Source organism: Echiichthys vipera, assembly GCF_963691815.1.
Source record: "Echiichthys vipera genome assembly, chromosome: 21".
NCBI classification, from domain to species: domain Eukaryota; kingdom Metazoa; phylum Chordata; class Actinopteri; order Perciformes; family Trachinidae; genus Echiichthys; species Echiichthys vipera.
The window spans coordinates 1,870,750-1,892,471 of record NC_139846.1 but is presented as its reverse complement, the minus strand read 5'-3'; the positions used below and the strand labels follow the sequence as shown (position 1 = coordinate 1,892,471).

Below are 21,722 nucleotides of genomic sequence, written 5' to 3'. Positions count from 1 at the left end.
ACTGCCTATCAACAGACGTATTGCAAATAGTTAATAACTCTATTCAATCGGGCAATTTCCCAAAGGCCTTCAAAACTGCAGTCATTAAACCTCTTCTAAAAAAGCGGAGCCTAGATGCCTCTATTATCAACAACTACAGACCAATTTCAAATCTACCATTCATAAGTAAAATAATTGAGAAAGTTGTACTCCAACAACTAACTCACTTCTTGGCTTCTACTGGCTGCCACAACAACCTCCAGTCAGGATTTAGACCTTTTCATAGCACAGAGACGGCCCTTATTAAAGTTATAAATGACATCCGTCTTAACACAGACTCTGGCAAAACTTCAGTACTAATGCTATTGGACCTCAGTACTGCATTTGACACTGTCGACCACTCAATACTTTTTGGACAGGTTGGAAAACTGGGTGGGGCTCTCAGGCACAGTCCTAAACTGGTTCAAGTCATATCTACAAGATAGGAACTATTTTGTTTTCATTGGCGACTTTGTATCAGAACAAACCAACGTAACGTGTGGAGTCCCCCAAGGTTCAATCTTGGGGCCGACTTTATTTAATATCTATATGCTCCCACTAGGACAAATCATGCAAAATAATAACATTGACCACCATTGCTATGCCGATGACACCCAAATCTATGTAGCGCTATCACCAAATGACTATCGCCCCATAGATCTACTGTGCCAGTGCATTGAGCAGGTCAAACACTGGATGTGCCAAAATTTCCTTCAACTAAATGAGGATAAAACTGAGATAATTGTTTTTGGTGCTAAGAAAGAAAGGTCTAAAGTCATCCAACACCTTCAATCACTGTCCCTGAAAACCTCAAATAAAGCCAGAAATCTTGGGGTTATTATGGATTCTGATTTACATTTCGACAGTCACATCAAATCAGTAACAAAATCGGCCTACTATCACCTTAAAAATGTAACAAGACTTAGAGGGCTCATGTCAGCTCAAGACTTAGAAAAACTTGTCCATGCCTTTATAACCAGTAGGCTAGACTACTGTAACGGTCTCCTTGCAGGTCTTCCCAAAAAAACTGTCAGGCAGCTACAGCTTGTTCAGAACGCTGCTGCTAGAGTTCTAACAAAGACCAAAAAATGTGAGCACATTACACCAATTCTTAAATCATTACACTGGCTTCCTGTACGTCAGAGAATTGATTTCAAAATCCTCCTGCTCACATATAAATCACTTCATGGTCTAGGGCCGAGGTATATCACTGATATGCTCCCACTACATAAGCCTTCTAGATCACTAAGATCCTCTGAGACCAATCTGTTAGTGGTTCGCAGAGTAAACTCAAATCAAGGGAAAGCATCTTTCAGTCATTATGCAACAAACAGCTGGAATAAACTTCCTGAAGATTTGAGACTTTCACCCACTCTGACCACTTTTAAAACTAGACTGAAAACTTTTATGTTCACCTTAGCTTTCTGCTAAATCTTCGCACTTTTAACGTCCGCACTGTTTTGATTATTGTCTATGTTTTTATTCTCTTTGTCTTCCTGTAATGCATTTGAATTCTGTGAAGCACTTTGAGTCTGCCTTGTGTATGAAAAGTGCTATACAAAAAAGCTGCCTTGCCTTGCCTTGCCTTACCCGGGTAATGAAAGAACAGTATACTTCAAGAAACACACACACCGAGAACTTTCATTGACAACTTTCATGGACTTTGGAAGCTTTCATTTTCTTTCACTCTGCTGAGTAATCCTGCAAAGGGACACTTTCTTTCGAGGTTATTTATTTTCGGGCCTCATTAATGTGCGCCTGTGCACCTAGGAAGCCAGCTTAGATAGGCAGGGAATGTGAAACATTGTTTATAATTTTGCATAATACTTTTTTTTTACTCCCAATTTGATGACAATATTCATGCACAGGGTTATGGTGTCCTAATTCTGCAAGTGTCCCCAACATGTCGCCACCATCCCTTGAAGCATGAAGCCTGCATCAGTGTGTATATTTTAGAGCAATCTTTTACCAAAAAAATAGTAGCGAAAGTGTGCTTAGGGAAGCATTGTATTTAAGCACAGTTTTAGGGTACTTTACTAGTGTGTGTTTACTTGTTTGCTTGACTAGTTTTACCATCATCATACTACCAGAGTGCACATATGCATTATTAAAAAGATTACACCTTTTTCTTAGTTGTGTAACTACTACACAGACCTATTATGAGTCAACTGTATAAAGGTATTTACACAACGGGGGAGTCTTTATCGTGCATTATTTTTCACTTTAATATATTTTTAATCAAACTGTTTTTCACATGAATAGGCTTCTCACAATAGGTTCACACGGAATGTTAATAGTACAAAGCGAAAGAGTGACTTTTTTTGTCTCAAGGTCGATTTTTCAGAGCTGCACCACAAATTTTTATATACTAAAAATATACTACCAGCCGAGACTAGGTGTGGAGGACGCTATCATCTTCCTGCTCAACCGTGCCTTCGCCCACCTGGACAGACCGGGAACCACAGTGAGAATCTTGTTCATGGACTTCTCCAGTGCGTTCAATACCATCCGGCCTGCTCTGCTGGGACGTAAGCTGACGGCGATGCAGGTGGACCCTCCCCTGGTTTCCTGGATTACGGATTACTTGACGGGTCGACCACAGTATGTCAGACTGCAGGACGGAGTGTCTGACACTGTGGTCAGCAGCACTGGAGCTCCACAGGGTACTGTACTTTCCCCATTTCTGTTCACCCTGTACACCTCAGACTTTCAGTTCCTCTCTGAGTCCTGCCACCTGCAGAAGTTTGCTGACGATTCTGCAATTGTTGGCTGTGTCAGTGAGGGGATGGAGGAGGAGTACAGGGGCGTTGTGGACTCCTTCGTCGACTGGTGTGCAGCTAATCATCTGGTTCTAAACGCCACCAAGACTAAGGAGCTATTGGTTGATTTCCACAGGAGTAAATCTTCCCCCACACCCATCTCCATCAACGGCGTGAGTGTGGATGTTGTCCAGGATTACAAATACCTTGGAGTATACCTTGACAACAAACTGGACTGGTCCAAGAACACTGAGGCTGTTTACAAGAAGGGCCAGAGTCGTCTCTATTTCCTGAGGAGGCTCCGGTCATTCAATGTATGTAACACCATGCTGAGGATGTTCTATCAGCCGATGGTAGCCAATGCCATCTTCTTTGCTGTTGTGTGCTGGGGCAGCAGACTGAGGGCAGCAGACGCAAAGAGGATCGGTAAGATCATCAGGAAGGCTGGCTCCGTCCTGGGGGTCAAACTGGACTCTTTGGTGGCGGTGTCTGAGAGGCGGATGCTGTCTGCACTGCACAGCATCCTGGACAACAACTCTCACCCTCTCCACCATCTGCTGACTTCCAGCAGAAGCACCTTCAGCCACAGACTCATTCTCCCCCGGTGTAATACTGAACGCCGGAGGAAGTCACTTTGTCACTTTATATCATCACTGCACCACTTTATTCAGTTGTTCTGTCACTTACTTCAGTAAGAAATGCTGCTACACTTTACACTGTCACTTTATATCACCACTACATCACTTTATTTTGTGGTACTGTAACTACTGCTGCTACACTTACACTGTCACTTTATATCTCCACTACATCACTTATTTTGTGGTACTGTAACTTACTGCTGCTACACTTTACACTGTCACTTTATACCACCACTACTTCACTTTATTTTGTGGTACTGTAACTATCTGCTGCTACACTTACTGTGCTTTAGGACATGCTACATTTCACTGTGGTTTACTGTAACTTACTGTAACTTACTTCAGTATGAAATGCTGCTACACTCCACTGTGCCATACTGTCACTTAGTTCTGTAGGAAATGCTGCTACATTTTTAACACTTATAACTTATCGCTCCTTCTCACTATTTAGTTTGTACTTATTTCATTTCAATCTGCTGCTAAACTGCACAGTGCGTATTGTTGTATATTGTGTATACCTACGCTTAACCACGATGTCTGTTGCACTCTGTCACACTTAGTTAATTGCTTGATTTATTTTACGTTAGCTTTATTTTTGATTTGATTTATGTTTTTATGCTTATTGTTACTCTGACCCTTTCCCACCTTTGTATTGAAACTGTTGCAAAATAATTTCCCTCAGGATAAATAAAGCTTCTTGAATCTTGAATCTTGAATCTATACAAATCAACAACACAGAGGTCTGCTGCTATACCTCATTCATCTCTGGATCAGACGGAAAAAGATTTGACTTTCAGCCTCGATAAAGGCAAAGCAGATAGCTTTACATCTTCCGTTACTACCTTTCCCAATAAAAGCTCTAGACTCACGCTACATAGTTAACTGTTCACCAGAGGGAACTTAAATTAATACAGAGCGTTTCACTAAAAGGAAACTCAATTAAATATCTTATAGTAGCTCAGTTTGAGCTTTTCCTGCTTCAGCTTCCTGGCCTTGGTCAGAAATCACAGGAGGCTTTTATTTTGTTCTCTGGCCGAAGTCTCTGGAGTTAGGTTTTTCACTTCACTCAGCTGCAGAAATAAGACATGGGACTTCCTCTGAGCTGATGTGAATATTCAAACTTTTTTTGTCGCTTATTCGCATCTCTGCTGGTGTGAATAGTGCCACTGTCATTCAGTCTTTTAGCGTTCTTTGACAGCTACCTGAAATTGAGTGTTCTCTTTCATGTTAGTTCATGTTATGAGTTGATGTTGTGATTCAATCGAGCCACCTTCAATGTCAAAATGACAACAAACTATTTGTTTTCATCGTCTTTCTTGAATGACATAAACTTTAATAATGATCGGCTCTTGAACATGTCAACAAGATTTTCAATGCAACTAATCTGTTTTTCTCACTTGGAGAAAACAGGTTTTGCTCCATTCTACTCGACTACATTGAAGGAAATATATTTTTCTTTACTTGACAGCTAATTTACAGGTACTTTGCTTGGATTGTTTTAATCTGATCACCCAGACAAGCCAATGAATGCCCAGGGGGGGACTAACGATTAGCCAATTAGTATCATGGACTGACACCATTGTCAAGCTTTATTTACATCACTGGCCAATCACAACCAAGTCAGTTAAACAACTCCTTGCGGTCGTGCTAATGTTGCTCATTCGGTATACATCCCCCCAATGTTACATTAATGCCCTTTTTTGGTCAGAGGAAATAAAGCGGATCTGACAAGATGGCGACTGCCATAGGCGAGTACGATTGGATCAACTTGAATATATTTATATTATTATATATTATATTATATTTATACTCTATTACTGCACTATAGTTCTGTTACGTCTGCTCATTACACACATGTATCATGTCTGACCTCATCTGGATCTGATCACTGTCCACTGTCCACTTATATCTTTTCTGCACTACAGTTCTGTTTATACCTGTTTCAACAGTCTACTGCATGTTTACATTGTTTACATCATAAACACCCGTTCACACGTCTGCTTACATCATATACACACATGTCTTTCTACATCTCACGCCGACGATGTTCTCTGTATCTAACCTGTACTAACACACTAACATCCTGACACTTATCCTACCTGTACTAACACACTAACATCCTGACACTTACTCTTCTTTTACACTTTATTCTTGTGTTAGGTTAAAATGTTTTTTGTATAATTGCACTGTCGTGATTTGCTGCTCTGTGTGCCTTGAATTGCCCCCCGGGGACAAATAAAGTTTTTTGAATTGAATTGAATTGAATTGAATTGAAATAATTGACATCAATGTAGAGGCTACATCCATTTTATATACTATCTATGGTGTGACTGTTGTGTGTGGCAAGTTTGGGCAACAAAATAAGCAGGATTAGAACCTAGCCCAATACGGAGCTACAGATGACTGATGGCAATGACTCCACACATACTGTACATCCCTAACCTGTTGTTGTTGTTGTTGTAATTAGATCAGGAAAAAGGCACGGGAGAAATGAAAGAATAATTTGCTGATTTTCAACAGGCTCAGTGTCACTGCAGATAGACAGGCAGATTAAATGGATTGGGCCTCCTTCCATGCTGCCAGCTCCTCCACTCACAGAAAAACTGCACCGTTCATCTGCATATAGCAATACTGCCTGTGCTGTAGTGACACAGAGCTGGTAGGAAATCGATAGTTTCCCTTAAATTAATAAATAATTATTATTTATTTTGATATGAAATATTCTATGAAAAATTATTTTTGTCTTATTTAGTGAAACTCTCACTATATCCTGACAGCACAATGAGACAGGGAATCTGTGAAAAAGTAATGTATTTCTGTCTCTTGCTGTCTGCTCCTAATGGTATGTGCTAGTTTCCACTGGACCCGACCAACAACAACCACAACAGCAATCAGAGCCGAGGAGTCTGACGCTGTGTCGATGACTGCTCTGAACTCTGATCAAACTGTTAAGTGCTGATCAGGATAGGAAGAGGGAAAACTTATTGCATGAAAATAGACAATACAGTAACAGATTCATATTTTATAAGATTAAAATTTGATCACACGACTATTTACATAAGTAGATAATATGACTAGGTGGTGGACTAGATGTGGCTTACACAGATATTTTTTATTTAATCTTGACTTCAAATATAGACTAAAAAATCTATGTAATAACCGCTAAGACAGGTCTAAGCAGCATTCAAGAGCCGAATATTAATTAACTTTTGGTATGACACAGTACATGTTTGACTATAGTTTGATAAAAGAAGAACTGAGCTGAAATCTCCTTGCCTGGTTTCCTCAATGTATAGAGAATCGAGGAGTGAGGCGGTGTACTCCAGGTTTTTCTTCAGGTCCACCACCAATGCCTCCCCCCTCTCCAGCTGCTTGACAAGACATCGCAACCTGCAACACATCAGCCATCACACCAACATCAGCATCACCACTTTCTTTCAATGAAGCCACATCCTTCATTTGGAGCCTAGATTCAGATGTCAGAGGGAGAAGGAAATACACCAGACAGACTGCTTGTTACAGTATAACAATTGTCCCTTCAACTGATATGGCTTCAACCTTTGACCTTTCATCCATAATGTAAAGATCTTGAGTGTCTAATCTTATAATACCTTTTAATATAAAATGTGAAATACCTTTAACTATAATAGGTGTTACATATACTGCTGAATACACTCTTGTGTCCTTATCTCCAGGGTGAGTTAGATGCTAGGTAGCCAAACTGTAGTTCAAACTGTAGTAAAATGGAACTGAAAAAGGTGTAATTCAATTCAATTCAATTCAATTCAATTTTATTTATAGTGCAAAATCATAACAAAAGTTATCTCAGGACACTTTACAAACTAGGTAAAGACCACACTCTATGACTTATACGGTGGCAACGAAAACCTTCCCTATTACAGGCAGGAACGTCAGACAGACCCAGCTCTGTGGAGGACGGCCATCTGTCTTGACCAGTTGGGGAGGAAGAAAAAGAGAAAGAAAGAGAGAAAAGACGGACAGATGGACAGAGAGACAAAGACAGACACAAAGACAAAGACAGACACACTTCCAGTAACTATAATAATATCTATAGTAATGTGAATATGACTTATATGTTATGGCAGTTAATACAGCAGAATAGTAGAAACAAGCACAGCTAAGGTTATAAATTATAATAGTAGCAGGAAGCAGTCATGCAGGACCTCGGCAGCAGGCACCACCACGATCAGCAGAGACCTGCGAGACAACAAAGCACAAACAACTCCGGGGAAGAAGTTGAATTAGTAACATGCATTGATGAGACATGATTGATACAGACAGAGAGGGGATAAGAAGAACTGAGCTCAAATGCTGAAATTCAGTTGTTAATTCAAATGAATAACTGCCATTTAAAACAGGACACAATTATTGATTTGACTGTGAAACTCATTCTTTTTGCATTTAGAGACATCAAGTTTGATTTATACTGAGCTAAATATACATCCAAAGGACCCAAAAGTTTTTGATTTCTCTCAAAGGAAAACTTTCTACATGACCTGTAGGCAATACTTTTAGTTTGAGTCGAATGTGAATTGTGCAATGCACAGTCAGAGCACATGTTAAGTCCTGTAGCTCTATCTCGGCAGGCTTGACATCGTGGATATCGTTTACGTCCTGGGTGGATTTTGTCCAAAAATAAACGTAAAGTTAAAGTTTTAGTGTTTTGTGTATTGCTAAGAATAGCCCAATTTAGGATGGCTAGCTAGCTAGCTTTGGTTGTGGCTAGCCAGGGTTACTCGCACACATATGTCCCCTTTTAGAATAAAACAAATGAAGGCCGATTGCCTAATGTTAATATGTTGCATATGGTTCATATGTTAAAGATTAATAAATACATTTAATGTAATCTGTTTGTCTTGTTTATTAAATTTATAAAGTGGGAAACACAAATGATTGAAAAAGTCAAACAAAATGTGAAATTATAGTTTAGATATATGTAAATGAATTAACTGGTGTCAATGCAAACATTAATTCCATGTTACTTCAGTTAAAAGTGGATACATTTGTTTGGTTCCATTTCAATTTATTAGTTTGGTTCAATAACTAAAATGTTAAGAAAATAATTTGGATCAATCTTTGAGAATTAAAGTGCAGTATTATTGTTTAAATTAACATAAAATAATCAGGTTATAAGAAGTTACTCAATTTAGATTCTGTGAAGTCAAATATTTTAGATGTGATTGTGGTGGTGCCTGCTGCCGCGGTCCTGCATGACGCTTCCTGCTACTACTATAACTATAAGTCATATATACTTTCACTAGTCTAATAAGCTATAAAATTTGTAGCCATAAAAACACCATCAGTGGTATGTCTCGCTGTATCGTAGCTGCTATTGCCACTACTCATCATTGATCATGTTTGCCACCATAATTATTATCGTTGTCATATTCTATCACCTTAGCTGTGCTTGTTTCTACTATTCTGCTATATTAACTGCCTATATTACTATAGATATTATTATAGTTACTGTTACTCTTTGGTTGCTTGCATCTCTGGTAGTGGGTCTGTCTCTCTGTTTTTGTGTCTCTCTGTCCATCTGTCTGTCTTTTCTCTCTTTATCTCTCCTTTTCTTCCTCACCAACCGGTCAAGACAGATGTCCGTCCTCCACAGAGCTGGGTCTGTCCAACGTTCCTGCCTGTTATAGGGAAGGGTTTCGTTGCCACCGTACTCTACGGGGGAATTCTTGGGTCTATGTAAATCATAAATAAGTCATAGTGTGTGGTCTTTACCTACTCAGTAAAGTGTTCTGAGATAACTTTTTTTCTCACACATAATTTAGAACTAGGGATGCAAACAATTCAGCGATTATAGATTAATTGTCGATAAGAAATTACTCGATTAAAATAAATAAATTGCAATTAAATTACAATTAATTGCGTTTTGAAACCGTAATTCCCCGCCAGCCCACGTGAGGGTGCGCTTGACGCCAGACGTACTTGACGCACACATGGGAAAAGAAGCAAAGCAGGGCTCTATGGACCCACTTTAAGACGTGAGCTCCCACAGTTTCATTAACTGGAAAATGGAAACCTATCTGTTCTGTGAGATGAGCGAGTGACAGTCGTCACACCACTTCTTGTCTCGCTCTCTGTGGAGGCTCCCCCGCAGTGGCCTGGGTAAGGTGGGGGTGGGGGCCGGGTTACTTTACCTCTGTGAGTACCGTAGGCTACACCGTGGCTAACACAAGTACTATGCAAAGACACCTGCAGGACCACCACAGCTCTCTGCTGAAATCAACCCCCTGTAAAGAAATGGCTGACATGTTAGTGTTAAACTTTAGTGTTAAAATCTTGTCTCGTTCTCGTGGACTTCTTCAAAAGAGCACAATAAAAATGTGACACTGAATTAGAAACAGCACATGTAATTTCTGCATCTATTATTGATTTACGGTGTGCGCCCCTAAAATTTTCAGTTGGGGGCCACAGTGCTTCTGGTGAAAAAAGTGAGTCTTGAGCCCTGAATGTATTCTTCTATTCAGGAATGTTTTTTTCATGCTGCTGCTATTCATGTTCCCACTGTCGCAAATGAGAGAATGCTCAATTTATTCTCATGTTTAGTAGCCTGTGTAATATTTAGATATTTTCTATTCAGAATATGTTTAATATGATACCAAGATGTTATTCCCTGCCCTCCAGTGAGTGATTAAGGAATATGATTTGTATTTTTTCTTTACATCATAAGGAAGATAGCCTTTTATGTTACATATAGACCAGGACAAAGGCTGTTGCCTAGTAATAAAATTCCATTAAAAAGGTCTATACAGTTAACCAATTGAGAGGGAAATTCAGCTTCTCAGTAGAATTGGCGCTTATCAATTAAACGATCATCGATCGATAAGATGACACAACTATCGATAAATTAATTACTTGATAATTTGCATCCCTAATTAGAACAAACTTGGCAAAAGAATGTGTGCACCTCAAAAAAAAATCAGCCAGTGCAGATAGTGTGAATTGGCAATTTTGATGCCAAGTCATCAAATGGTCTGCTAAACACCCACATGTTAGCATTGTCATTATGAGCACATGTAAGCATGGCTGTAAACTTTTGTGGTTTTGTTTTGTAATTCCTTTCATTATTTTTAACCCAGAATGCGTTAGGCTGTAGAGCATTTCTCTTCATCACAACTTAATATAGCAACTGTGTATGGTACGTTTATATAGCAACAATATATAATGATAAGGAGATACAAAGGCCATTTAATGTTTGTACTTTTCTGTGTATGTTGTGTTTCTGTGTGCATGTGTGACCTGATAGCAGTCTTCTCCATGGCGTCAGGAGCATCAGGGATTGGCAGCTCATCAGCCAGGATCTCCTCTGTGCTGCGCGGGTCACTCACAATTCCTTTGTGTTCAGTCATACCAACGGCGACTGTGACAGCAGTGCATAGTGCATTCTGGGACCGTGAGCCTGAACAATTTTCATACAAACAAACATCCTTGCTTGCTTTTCCATATACACACAAACACATTGCATTTGTTCTATTTTTAAAACACAAGCAAACATGAAAATAGCAGTATTTTAAAGAACTGCTAGAACGCAACTCGTAGAAGCAACAATTCCTCCAATCAAGAACCCCTGCCTAGGTGGAGGTGAAATAAGGATGTCTTATCCCTCTACTAAAAAAATGTACCCTACCAACATGGAGTGATGGGCAGAGAAGGAGGGTTCTCCTCAGAGGCTAGTTGTCAGGATTAGCATGCTAACTCCTTTGATGTTGATGATCCTTGTGCGGTATGGGATGCAGTTAATGCACCTGATGCAGTGGGTCTAGCAGGTGAGAGCCCTGCTAGACCTTCTGCAATTTGCTTACCAGCCCCACTTGGGAGTTGATGACGCTATCATCTACCTGCTGCAACAAGCCCATTTGCACCTGGATGGTGGGGGAGGTACTGTGTGGATCACATTCTTTGATTTCTCTAGTGCTTTTAACACCATTCAGCCACTGCTACTGGGGGAGAAGCTGCAGGTGATGGGAGTAGACAACAAAATGATCTCCTGGATTACTGACTACCTGACAGGCAGGCCACAGTTTGTCTGTATGGGCAGTGTTCTGTCTGATGTGGTGGTGGTTAGTGATACAGGAGCTCCACAGGGGACTGTACTGTCTCCTTACCTGTTCACCTTATACACCACTGACTTTCAGTACAACACCGGGTCGTGTCACCTGCATATGCACATATGTATCGAGGGCACATCCATATTTTCCAAGACAAGCCAATCATCCTCCTAGCCTGCAGGACTCCAAAGTCAATTAAAGTTAACTCTTTAGGATTAACAACAAAGCTTTTTGGATATATACCAAGTATACATATTGGTGAGGTACCTCCACTCCAATAATTCCAGATAAAGTCAGAACAACTTCTTTACAAAATGTTTTAATTTTTGGGCAATCCCATACACAGTGGTAGAGTACCGTTTCCTTTCAAACACTTAATGCATGTGTATGGCACATCAGGGGACCATTTGTATTTTCTCATTAACCATTTATATTGTAATAATTTCATTCTAGTACTGATATTGTACTGAGATTGTTTTTGGGCTTTAAAACATGCCTTTTCCCAATCAGTCTTTTTTATGTCCTCCTGAATATCCAGTCTCCATGCCTCTAGCCTGTCGATGGTGATCTCTTTATCATATGACATCAAAGCTGTATAGAATAAAGAGATCTGTTTCCTCCCCTCTAGGTGCTGAAGCGTAAGGTCTTCAATATGTGATAGTGGTGGTTCAGTTACTACATTCTCATGTTTAGATAAAATAAAATGTTTCAATTGCAGAAAATGTTTTCAAGGAATAAATTATGCTTGGCACATATCGAATGAAAGATTACCATCCATATAAAGGTCTATTTTTTACACACCATTATCTTCCCAAATTTTGAATCCACCATCTGCCCTTCCCCGCTTTGAAATATGTATTGCCCCATTTGGGGGAGAAACGACAGATTGAAGGAGTGTCGCCAATATGTTAATGTGTTATGTACCAGACATCAACAGTGTTTCTGAGGAAAGGGTTCTCTGTTAACCTTTTTAGCTTCTATGGATCTGCAGAATATATACCGTAAACAGCCTTAATGGGAGGTTTGGGACTGATGCCTGCTCAATATACACCCAGGCTGGAGGGGCCTCCAGTGAGAAATAAAACATTGCAGAACGTAACTGGGTCAACAAATAATACAATTTCAGATTTGGTAGCCGTAGCCCGCCCCTCTCATATGGCAGGTACAGGAATCTGAGCCTCAGTCTAGACTTTTTGTTGTTCCAAATTAATTTACCAAAAGTGCTTATGAGCTTGTCGAAAATTCAACCTGGTAGTGGAAGAGGGAGTGATTGAAACAGGTATAAACATTTTGGTAATATACTCAATTTAATCAAATGTATACGGCCAATCATTGATATGGGTAATGTCAACCATGGACCCAATGTCTCACTCACTTCATTTATTGCTTGGATGATCATTTTAATTTTGGGGGTAATCTTAACACCGAAGATAGGTGAATCCTTCCTTTGCATTAGAAAAGGGTTTTTTATGACCAGGATAAATAAGTATGGCCATTCTATTCGATCAAAAGCTTGCCGGGCATCCAGTGAGAGTACTGCTGTATATTTACATTAAATATTTCAAGAATTATGTTAAGAACCCGTCTATTATTATGAAATCCTTGCCGTTTTTGGACAAAATCATTCTGATCATTCTGAACTATACATGGGATATAAGGGTCCAGTCTTCTTGCTAAGGATTTACAAAGTCTTATTGGTCTAAATGAGGAACATCTGTGGGTTTTTTTCCCTGGTTTTAAAATCAATGTTATCATTGCTTCTCTAACAGAGGGTGGGAAAGTTCCTGTTTAATAAGATTCTTCAAATATATTAATGAGTGGGATTAATAGTTTTTCTTTAAATGTTTTGTAGAATTCAATTGGCAAACCGTCAGGTCCTGGAACTTTGCTGCTGTTAATATTTTGGATAGCCTTTTTTTCAGTTGTCAAATCACCATCTAATTCATTTTTAGCATCTTCCATCGGTGTCTGGAATTGAAACCAGTCAAGAAATGTATCCCGTTCTACTGTGGTTTAGGCACATTCTGACCTATATAAGTTTTCATAAATTTCTTAAACTATTATTAATTTCCAATGGATCTATTGATAGGTTCCCCGATGAGGTCATTATACTTTTAATTGCTCTCCCAGACTGTATTTTTTTAAATTCTCCATGCCAAAAGATTCCCATCTTTATCCCCTTGATCGTAATAAGATTTTTTGAGCCACATTAAGCTTTTTACAACTTTATCAACAGAACTTATTATATGCAGCCCTCGGAAGTAGCAAGTCTATGTTCCCTTGAATCGCCCCTTACATTTAGACTTATCTAGACTTATATTAAGGATTGAATTTGTTTTTCCAATGTTTCCATTGTCATCCTTTGTTGTTTGCTCTTGGAGCTCATATAACTGATGATTTCTCCTCTAATGTACGCTTTAAACGCTTCCCATCTGGTGCTGACACTGGTTTGATTTGTATTTAACTCAAAATAACCATCTATTTTAGTTCCCACATATTTAACAAAGTCTGGGTCCTGGGGGGTAACCATCTTACTTGCAATCGCCAACTAGGGGGATTGTGGACAAATATCTCTATATGCATACTTAATGAAATAGCAGCGTGATTGCTTATAACTATGCTGTCATACCAACATTTTTTAATTTTTGATAAAAGTTCCCTTGAGACAAGAAAGTAATCAATACAGAGATTTATGCACACTTGAGTGACACGAATATTCTATTTTACCAGGGTACTGCTGTCGCTAAACTTCAACCAAATTTACGTCATTTATATATTGCTTTAGTAATTTTCTTGTCTGTGCCTTATAAGTATCACAACCTGTAGAGCGATCCATTTCCAGGTTTACAGTACAATTAAAGTCTCCTCTAATAATGTAGAAGCACCGTAAAGTAGACATAGAAAGAGGATTATCCTCATTTGGGCCATATACAGTAAACTAAACTAAATTTAAAGGAAAAGGATGTTGCCTTGCGTAATGACAAATCTCTGAGCTCGTCCTGGATATTGTCTATAGGTTGGAATGGTATGCTTCTATGAATCAAAATAAGTACACCTCTTGCATACTTATATTCAATTCAATTCAATTCAATTCAAAAAACTTTATTTGTCCCCGGGGGGCAATTCAGGGCACACAGAGCAGCAAATAACGACCGTGCAATTATACAAAAACATTTTCACCTAACACAAGAATAAAGTGTAAGAGAAGAGTAAGTGTCAGGATGTTAGTGTGTTAGTACAGGTAGAACAAGTGTCAGGATGTTAGTGTGTTAGTACAGGTAGAATAAGTGTCAGGATGTTAGTGTGTTAGTACAGGTTAGATACAGAGAACATCGTCGGCGTGAGATGTAGAAAGACATGTGTGTATCAGATGTTAGCAGACATGTGAACGGGTGTATATGATGTAAACAATGTAAAACATGCAGTAGACTGTTAAAACAGGTATGAACAGAACTGTAGTGCCGAAAAGATATAAGTGGACAGTGATCGGATTCAGATGAGGTCAGACATGATACATGTGTGTAATGAGCAGACGTAAACAGAACTATAGAGCAGTAATAGAGTATAAATATAATATATAACTATAAGCTAGATAATAAAGTGATAGTGGTGCATGGCAGGAAAACAGCAGTCTGAGTATATGCTAGCTCTGTGTAACAGATGAATACTGAAAAATAAAGTGACCATAGTGCTGTGATGGATACAATATGATGCATGTATCACTCTACCAGGCCATATTCTGTATCGGTTTAATATCAGAAATGATTAGATGAGTTTCTTGAAGATTAATTTTTTTTTTTACTTAAACTGTTTGATCCTGTTTATAACCTGTTTCACTTTGGTCAACTTCTGTAGCCCCCTAACATTCCAGCTTGTCACTTTTATATCAGAGATATTCTGAGTGACCATCTGTTCTATATACAATGTGGTACATGTACAAGTTGTACAGGGAAAAGAGTTAAGAAATGTTGTGTGCACGACATACGGAAATAAAAAAGAACACATATACATTTACATATATCAGCATTTAAACACCTTGTTTCCCCTCCCTTACTCAGAACCGAACCTGGAGGCTTATGCCGAGCCACTCTATGAAGGAGCAGCTAAACTACATTAACTAGCTCCATAGGTTACCAAAGGAATCTGCAAACCACGCACCTTAAATTTCAACAATATATAGCCAACTTACATTGTAAAATAATTAATAATAATAATGAGAAAAAAAAAAAAAATTAAAAAAAATAAAGTAGACACTGAGTATGTATGTCAGTATTGCCTGTCATACATACTCATTCGGGTCCATAAAGTAATAATAATAATAATCATTAACTTAAATTAGAGTAAGAATATACACAGAGTATAAGAGTATAAGTTAAAAATAAAATAAAACTCTCCTGGGACTTTTTTCAGGGTTACACCATTCAGGGTTACACCATACCTCCTAAACAAGCACTGTCATTTGATTTCCATGGTGAAGGTAGTAAAAGGGTCTCACACCTTACCACTGGCTTCGTCCAATCCCTCAGACGTGTTTACTGTGGAAGTCTTCTGCATCTTTTGGTGATGAAAATGAGTGTATCCTCCTGTTATGGAGGATTCTTATTTTCCACAGGTTAAGCTGAAACCCACAAAAAGTTCCCTAGTCAATGAACATTTTCTTTATTGCGTTGAATCCAAAGCGCATTTGCATGGTCTTGGCTGAGAGGTCCTGGACGAAGAAAAGTTTTTGACCTTGTGCATGATGTTACCTTGCTTAACAGAGCGAAAAACAAACTCCCGGTCTTGAAATTTCAGGAACCAAAGGAGAACCACTCTCGGTGAGCTCTCTCTAGGATGAAGGTTCTGTCGGTGTCCAGTTCCAGCCATCGAGGCAGCATGTTCGGTATGAACTCCAGTAGCGTTTGGTTGCATTCAGTGCCCTCCTGTAGACCGAACAGCCGCAGATTATTCCTTCGACTTCGGTTTTCAAGGTCCTCGGTCTTGGTTTCCAGATAGGAGATTCTTTTCATAGCATTAGTCTAGTCAGCTGTATTTTTTCCATCTGTTCCTCTGCCGACATTATTCACTTTTCAGCGTCTTCCAGTAGGGAGGTGTTAGCAGCTAAATTTCGCTTCACTTCTGACATACTGTTTTCCAAAGCAGTGACAGAGTTGGCCATCTTCGCCAAGCGGTCATCTATACTTTCTAGTTCAGATCCAAACTCAGAGTAAAGTGACTTAAGTTTCAGCAAGTATCGCCGACAGGTCTGCCATGTTACTTGTATTGCCTTGTTCAGTCGACGGAACGCTGATTTTCAGCCTCTGGGAACCGCGTTTTTTGAGTGAAAAAGTCACTGTGCTTGACTGTAGCAGCTTTGGACATAGTCCCAATTTAGTTGGTATTGTTGACTTACGCTTTTAAAGTTAATTTGTGTGAAGTTGTAAGGAGCTTCCACATTAAGCCGCCATCTTGGCCCTTTGCTCGATAGCGCCCCTGAGCTGCACTTTATAGGAGGCAGTGAAGTTAATATTTGTGTGGACAATAAGCTACAAAATGGTGAGATTTTAGAGAGTTTTGGTTTTCCAAATCCTGTGACAATCTGTCAGTGTATTGTCTATTTCTCACATAGGGTTTTTAGGAACATATTTTAGGTTTGTGTGTGTGTGTGTGTGTGTGTGTGTGTGTGTGTATGTATGTGTGTGTGTGTGCGTGCGCCAACCAGCCAGACAAACTGTCTCACTTTACAGCTAAACCATACATTAAAATATGTTTTTGAAAACTTTATGCGATAAATAGATATGTGTGCACCCTTACCCCCAATGCTGAAACAAAACTACACCCTTGCTTCCACGGCACCATTAGATAATATCTACCTCACACACACAACAACAACAACAACAACAACGATATCTTGAATTAGTAAATGGGCGAACTCACGTGCAAAGCGGGCCAGTGGACGGCGGTTACTTTCCCCCGCCTCATTGGCAACTGTGAAGAGAAGAATTGGAATTCCTTTCATTTTGAAGTAAGTCAGATGTTTAAAGACCTCAAACATGGGTGTTTCCAGTCTAATTGTGCCTGATCGGACCTCTTCAGACCATGTTGACATGAGATAACCTGCATCTTTACTATTCCCATACAGGGTAAATATAGAATTAATGGAAGGACAAGAAAGAGCAAAGGATTACAACGTGTGTGTGTGTGTGTGTGTGTGTGTGTGTGTGTGTGTGTGTGTGTGTGTGTGTGTTTGTGACTGGAATCAGGCAGAGAAGAAGGAAATAAAGAACGGCCACTTCATTAGTGATAATGACTCCCTGAGCCCAGCACCCTAACAACTGACAACACGCGCTGCACCAGTCATAATGATGTCACGTTTTTTCCCCAATCTATTCTGGTTCCCATAGTGACAGCATTTAAGTCAGTAAACACAGACACATCTATTTATACACAAAATAAAGGTTTTTGTTGAAGTGCCTTGGTTATTTAAAAAACATGCTAGGACAGCAGCAGTATAACCACAGCTGATATTCTATTCAAATTCTGAACAATAAAAAAACAAACAATATTTCAGAATAAATCAGGTATTAATATTTGAATCTCCAATGTATGTCAAATTTAGGTCATGTTATGGATTTGGATACGGACAGTCAAGACTGAATAGTTTTACAGGTGTCAGTGCAGAAGCATATTTTCAATTAAATTTTCTTTCTCTTGAAGAACAGACAGGCAGAGGGAAACAGAATAGCACCAAGAAGTACCTCTCTCTCTCTCTCTCTCTCTCTCACACACACACACACACACGCACACACACACACACAAACGCACACACACATCACTCTGTAACAAAGAGTCTTTTACCAATGGTGAAGCTGAAGCCATCAATGCTGAAAGTCGCACTCCGACACTTTTTAAATCCCTGTTTTTTAGACGTTGGTTCTGTCATTGTTGCTCTAGGTTTGCACTCCTCTGCTCTGTCTGTCTGGATGAGTGTGGAGAGCAGAGCGGTTTCCCAGGAGAGGAGTGAACCCAGAGGCTGTTCCCCTCTAAATGACTGTAACCCTGGCAGTGCTTGTAATCCCGCTGGAGGGTGGAGGTGCTGTGGAGCTTTGGACAGTCATGTTCAGGAGGAATGCTGCCCCCCCTCTTGTTCTTCATCTCTCAAGGCCACTGTGATGCTGCAGGAGCACTCACAATACCAGCTCTCTGACTCTGTCTCTTTCCTGTTTCTTTCTTACCTCCATTATTCACAGCTGACTCAGCAGCAGCTTTGTGGCTTTCTCCCCTGTGGCCTGCTATCCTCACTTCTATGCTAAAGCCAGTTGATTAGTCTCCTCCTCTTTCCCAGCATAAGAGTCCCTACAATGTAATTAGTGAACCTGGAGTTTATTAAAAGGAGTGTTTTGAAAGACTTGCCTACTGGCCCAGGTACCAGCTCTCATAGTAAATTCCATTCAAGAGTATTAGCAAAGTCAATCCAAAGGGTAGGAGCCCAATGATGCTTCGTTACCTTGACATATCACGCTACTGCAGAGGTTTGGTGTTATTTTGAGCAGTATTAGTGGTTAAATAAGACGTTTTAATGCCTTTACTGTACAGCCCCGAGCTAATCAGTGTTAGCCACGTCCAGCTGTTAGCGTCTGTCCTGGATTTCTCCGTTAATAGTTGTTACACAAAAAAAACCCTGACTCCCAGTACCCTATTGTTTTCTTGAGGATTTTTATTTTTAGGGGTCCAAGTCCGAGGGGGCTACGTGATGCAAGCAGCAGTGTAGCTCCCAGTACCAGCGGTGCTGGGAACCCTATTGTTTTCACAAAGATTTTTATTTATTTATTATTATTTTTTTCGGTAAAACTCCGCACTGAACTGAACTTTGGTTCACACCCCTGCATGTATGGCAGACACCAAAAATGCCACATGTTTAACAGCAGGTGGCGCTATTATAATGTTGAATGCCCTTTTGCCTATAACTCCTAAATCTTACCTTTTACATTCAAAATTCTGCCTAGGCTTTTTTTTTGCAGGATTGCGTTATATGCAAAGCTACTTTTTCAAACTCCTCCTAGGCCGAGTGTCCAATCAAGATGAAACTTGATACACGGAATGATTGGATGGTCCTAACCAAAAGTTATTAAAATAATTTTGATGCTCTTATAAAGTCAAGCCAAAGTTATAAAGGAACAACTTCCTGTAGATTACAGTTAAAACAGGAAGTGCTGCGTATCTCCCTCAAATTGTGTCGGATCGACACAAAATTTGGTAATCTATGTATATTCCTATGTCTTACTGAGGCCTTCTACAAAATTGCACACCAACCAACCACTAGGTGGCGCTGTTATGTATAATTCATCATATCAAAGAAATTATAAACCAGATTAACAAGAAACTTAGAACAATAGTTTCTGATGTTCGTCTGAGGCTTTGAGAAAAATAAGACATCAATCATCCAGTAGGTGGTGCTTTTTTGAATATCACTCATACTGGAGGATTAACTGTACAAGTTATTGACACAAAACTTTTTTTAAATCCTCCTAGGCTAAGAGTCCGATCAGCACGAAACTTTGCAGGAATGATCCTTTAATCATTTTTATGAAAAGTTATCAAAAGAACTGTAATAGTCCAAAACATGTGTCTGTCATGAAGAAACAACTTCCTGTAGGTTGTACTCATAACAGGAAGTATTGTATATCTTCGCAATACTTAGTCCGAATAACATCAAATTCTGACTAATAGTCCTCCATGGAAGCTTCAGGCTCTGTGCAAAATGAGAGGTCAATAAGACATTAGTTGGTGCTGTTGCACATAATTGAAAAATACACAAACATGCGAAAAATATTCAAAACCTACTTTTGCGAACTCGTCCAAGGCCAAGAGTCTCATCAGCACCAACATTTTGCACACATAATCTGTTTAACCCTACGATCAAAATTTATCAAAATAATTTTCATAATCCAAACAATAGTAAAGTTATAGAGGAAAGTATGGGTGGGCGATATGACGATAATAAATCAAATCGTATCAAATCAACCTTTATTTATATGGCGCTTTTCATACAGAAAAGTATCGCAAAGTGCCTTACAGAGATGTACAGAAAAAGAGAAACATCAAATAAAATCAGCAGAAGAATGTTAAAAGAACCCAACCCTCCCACAATCATGCACAGAGACATACACAAATGTATATACGTTAATTCACACATTCACATAAACACACACAGCCACGTTGACACACAGACACACAGACACACACACTCACACCTACGCAAACACTAGCTGTCACTACAGAGACATGGCCGGGCAGCGAGACCTGAGGTACAGAGGAGTCTAAAGGAAGCTACCTTTTGGGGGGCCAACCACACTGGGAGAGGTCCCAGTCCAAGGTCACAGGGAGCACCGCGCTGAGACCACCCCGACCCAGGCAGACAGGAGCCTCTGCACCAAAGTGCAGAGTCCTCTAGCTGCCCGGGCCAGAACTGTCCACGGGACAGCACCCCCCGCGGCCAGACCAGAGACAACTCCCAAACTGGCAGGCTCCCTGAGGAAACATTGGAGATTAAAAACTGTTGCCTAAAACAGTAAAGGACCGAGGGACTAAAACATAAAAGCATTAAAGCATAGAGGCTAAAACATGAAATAGAAAATAAAAGCATAAGAGCATAAGACATGAGGCCATAAAAATAAATAAAAGCATGAAGGCTAAAACACAGAGATTAAAACAGTAAAAAATTATAAAAACGTGCTCTAATTAGCACTGCCTAAAAGAAATCAATTAACTAAAAGCCTGGTTAAAAAGATGGGTCTTAAGCCTCTTTTTAAAAACCTCAGCAGTCTCCGCGACCCTGAGGCTCTCCGGCAGGCTGTTCCACAGTCGGGGCCAGTAACAACTGAAAGCCGCCTCCCCGTGCTTTTTTGAACTTACCTGTGGTATGGTTAAAAGGCCGATGCCGGAGGACCTCAGGGTCTGCGGCGGCCGATAAGGTAAAAGCAAATCAGCTAGGTAAGAGGGCCCAAGACTGTTAAGACACTTAAAAACTAGTAAAATAACTTTAAAATCAATCCTGAAACGCACGGGGAGCCAATGCAGCAACTTTAAAACTGGTGTTATGTGCTCCCGCCCTCTGGTCCTTGTCAGCACTCGTGCAGCTGAGTTTTGTTATAATAGTAGATTCGAAATGCTCTTTTTGGGAAGGCCAGAGAGCAGGACATTACAGTAGTCTTTAAGACAAGAGATAAAAGCATGCATCAGCTGGT

At 39.7% G+C, this 21,722-nt stretch overlaps 1 protein-coding gene across 1 annotated transcript in view; it reads right to left on the bottom strand.

Moving 5' to 3' along the window:
* Positions 1-18,418, bottom strand: part of LOC310963283 (dual specificity calcium/calmodulin-dependent 3',5'-cyclic nucleotide phosphodiesterase 1A-like) — a gene marked incomplete at both ends in the record, with an annotated part of 104,860 nt that extends 86,442 nt beyond the window's left edge. Inside the window, 4 exons of the mRNA XM_083936025.1 lie at positions 6,692-6,805; positions 10,688-10,847; positions 17,413-17,463; positions 18,334-18,418. Coding sequence (XP_083792151.1) covers positions 6,692-6,805; positions 10,688-10,847; positions 17,413-17,463; positions 18,334-18,418 — 410 coding nt within the window. The remainder of the gene's footprint in view (positions 1-6,691; positions 6,806-10,687; positions 10,848-17,412; positions 17,464-18,333) is intronic.
* Positions 18,419-21,722: the final 3,304 nt, after the last annotated feature.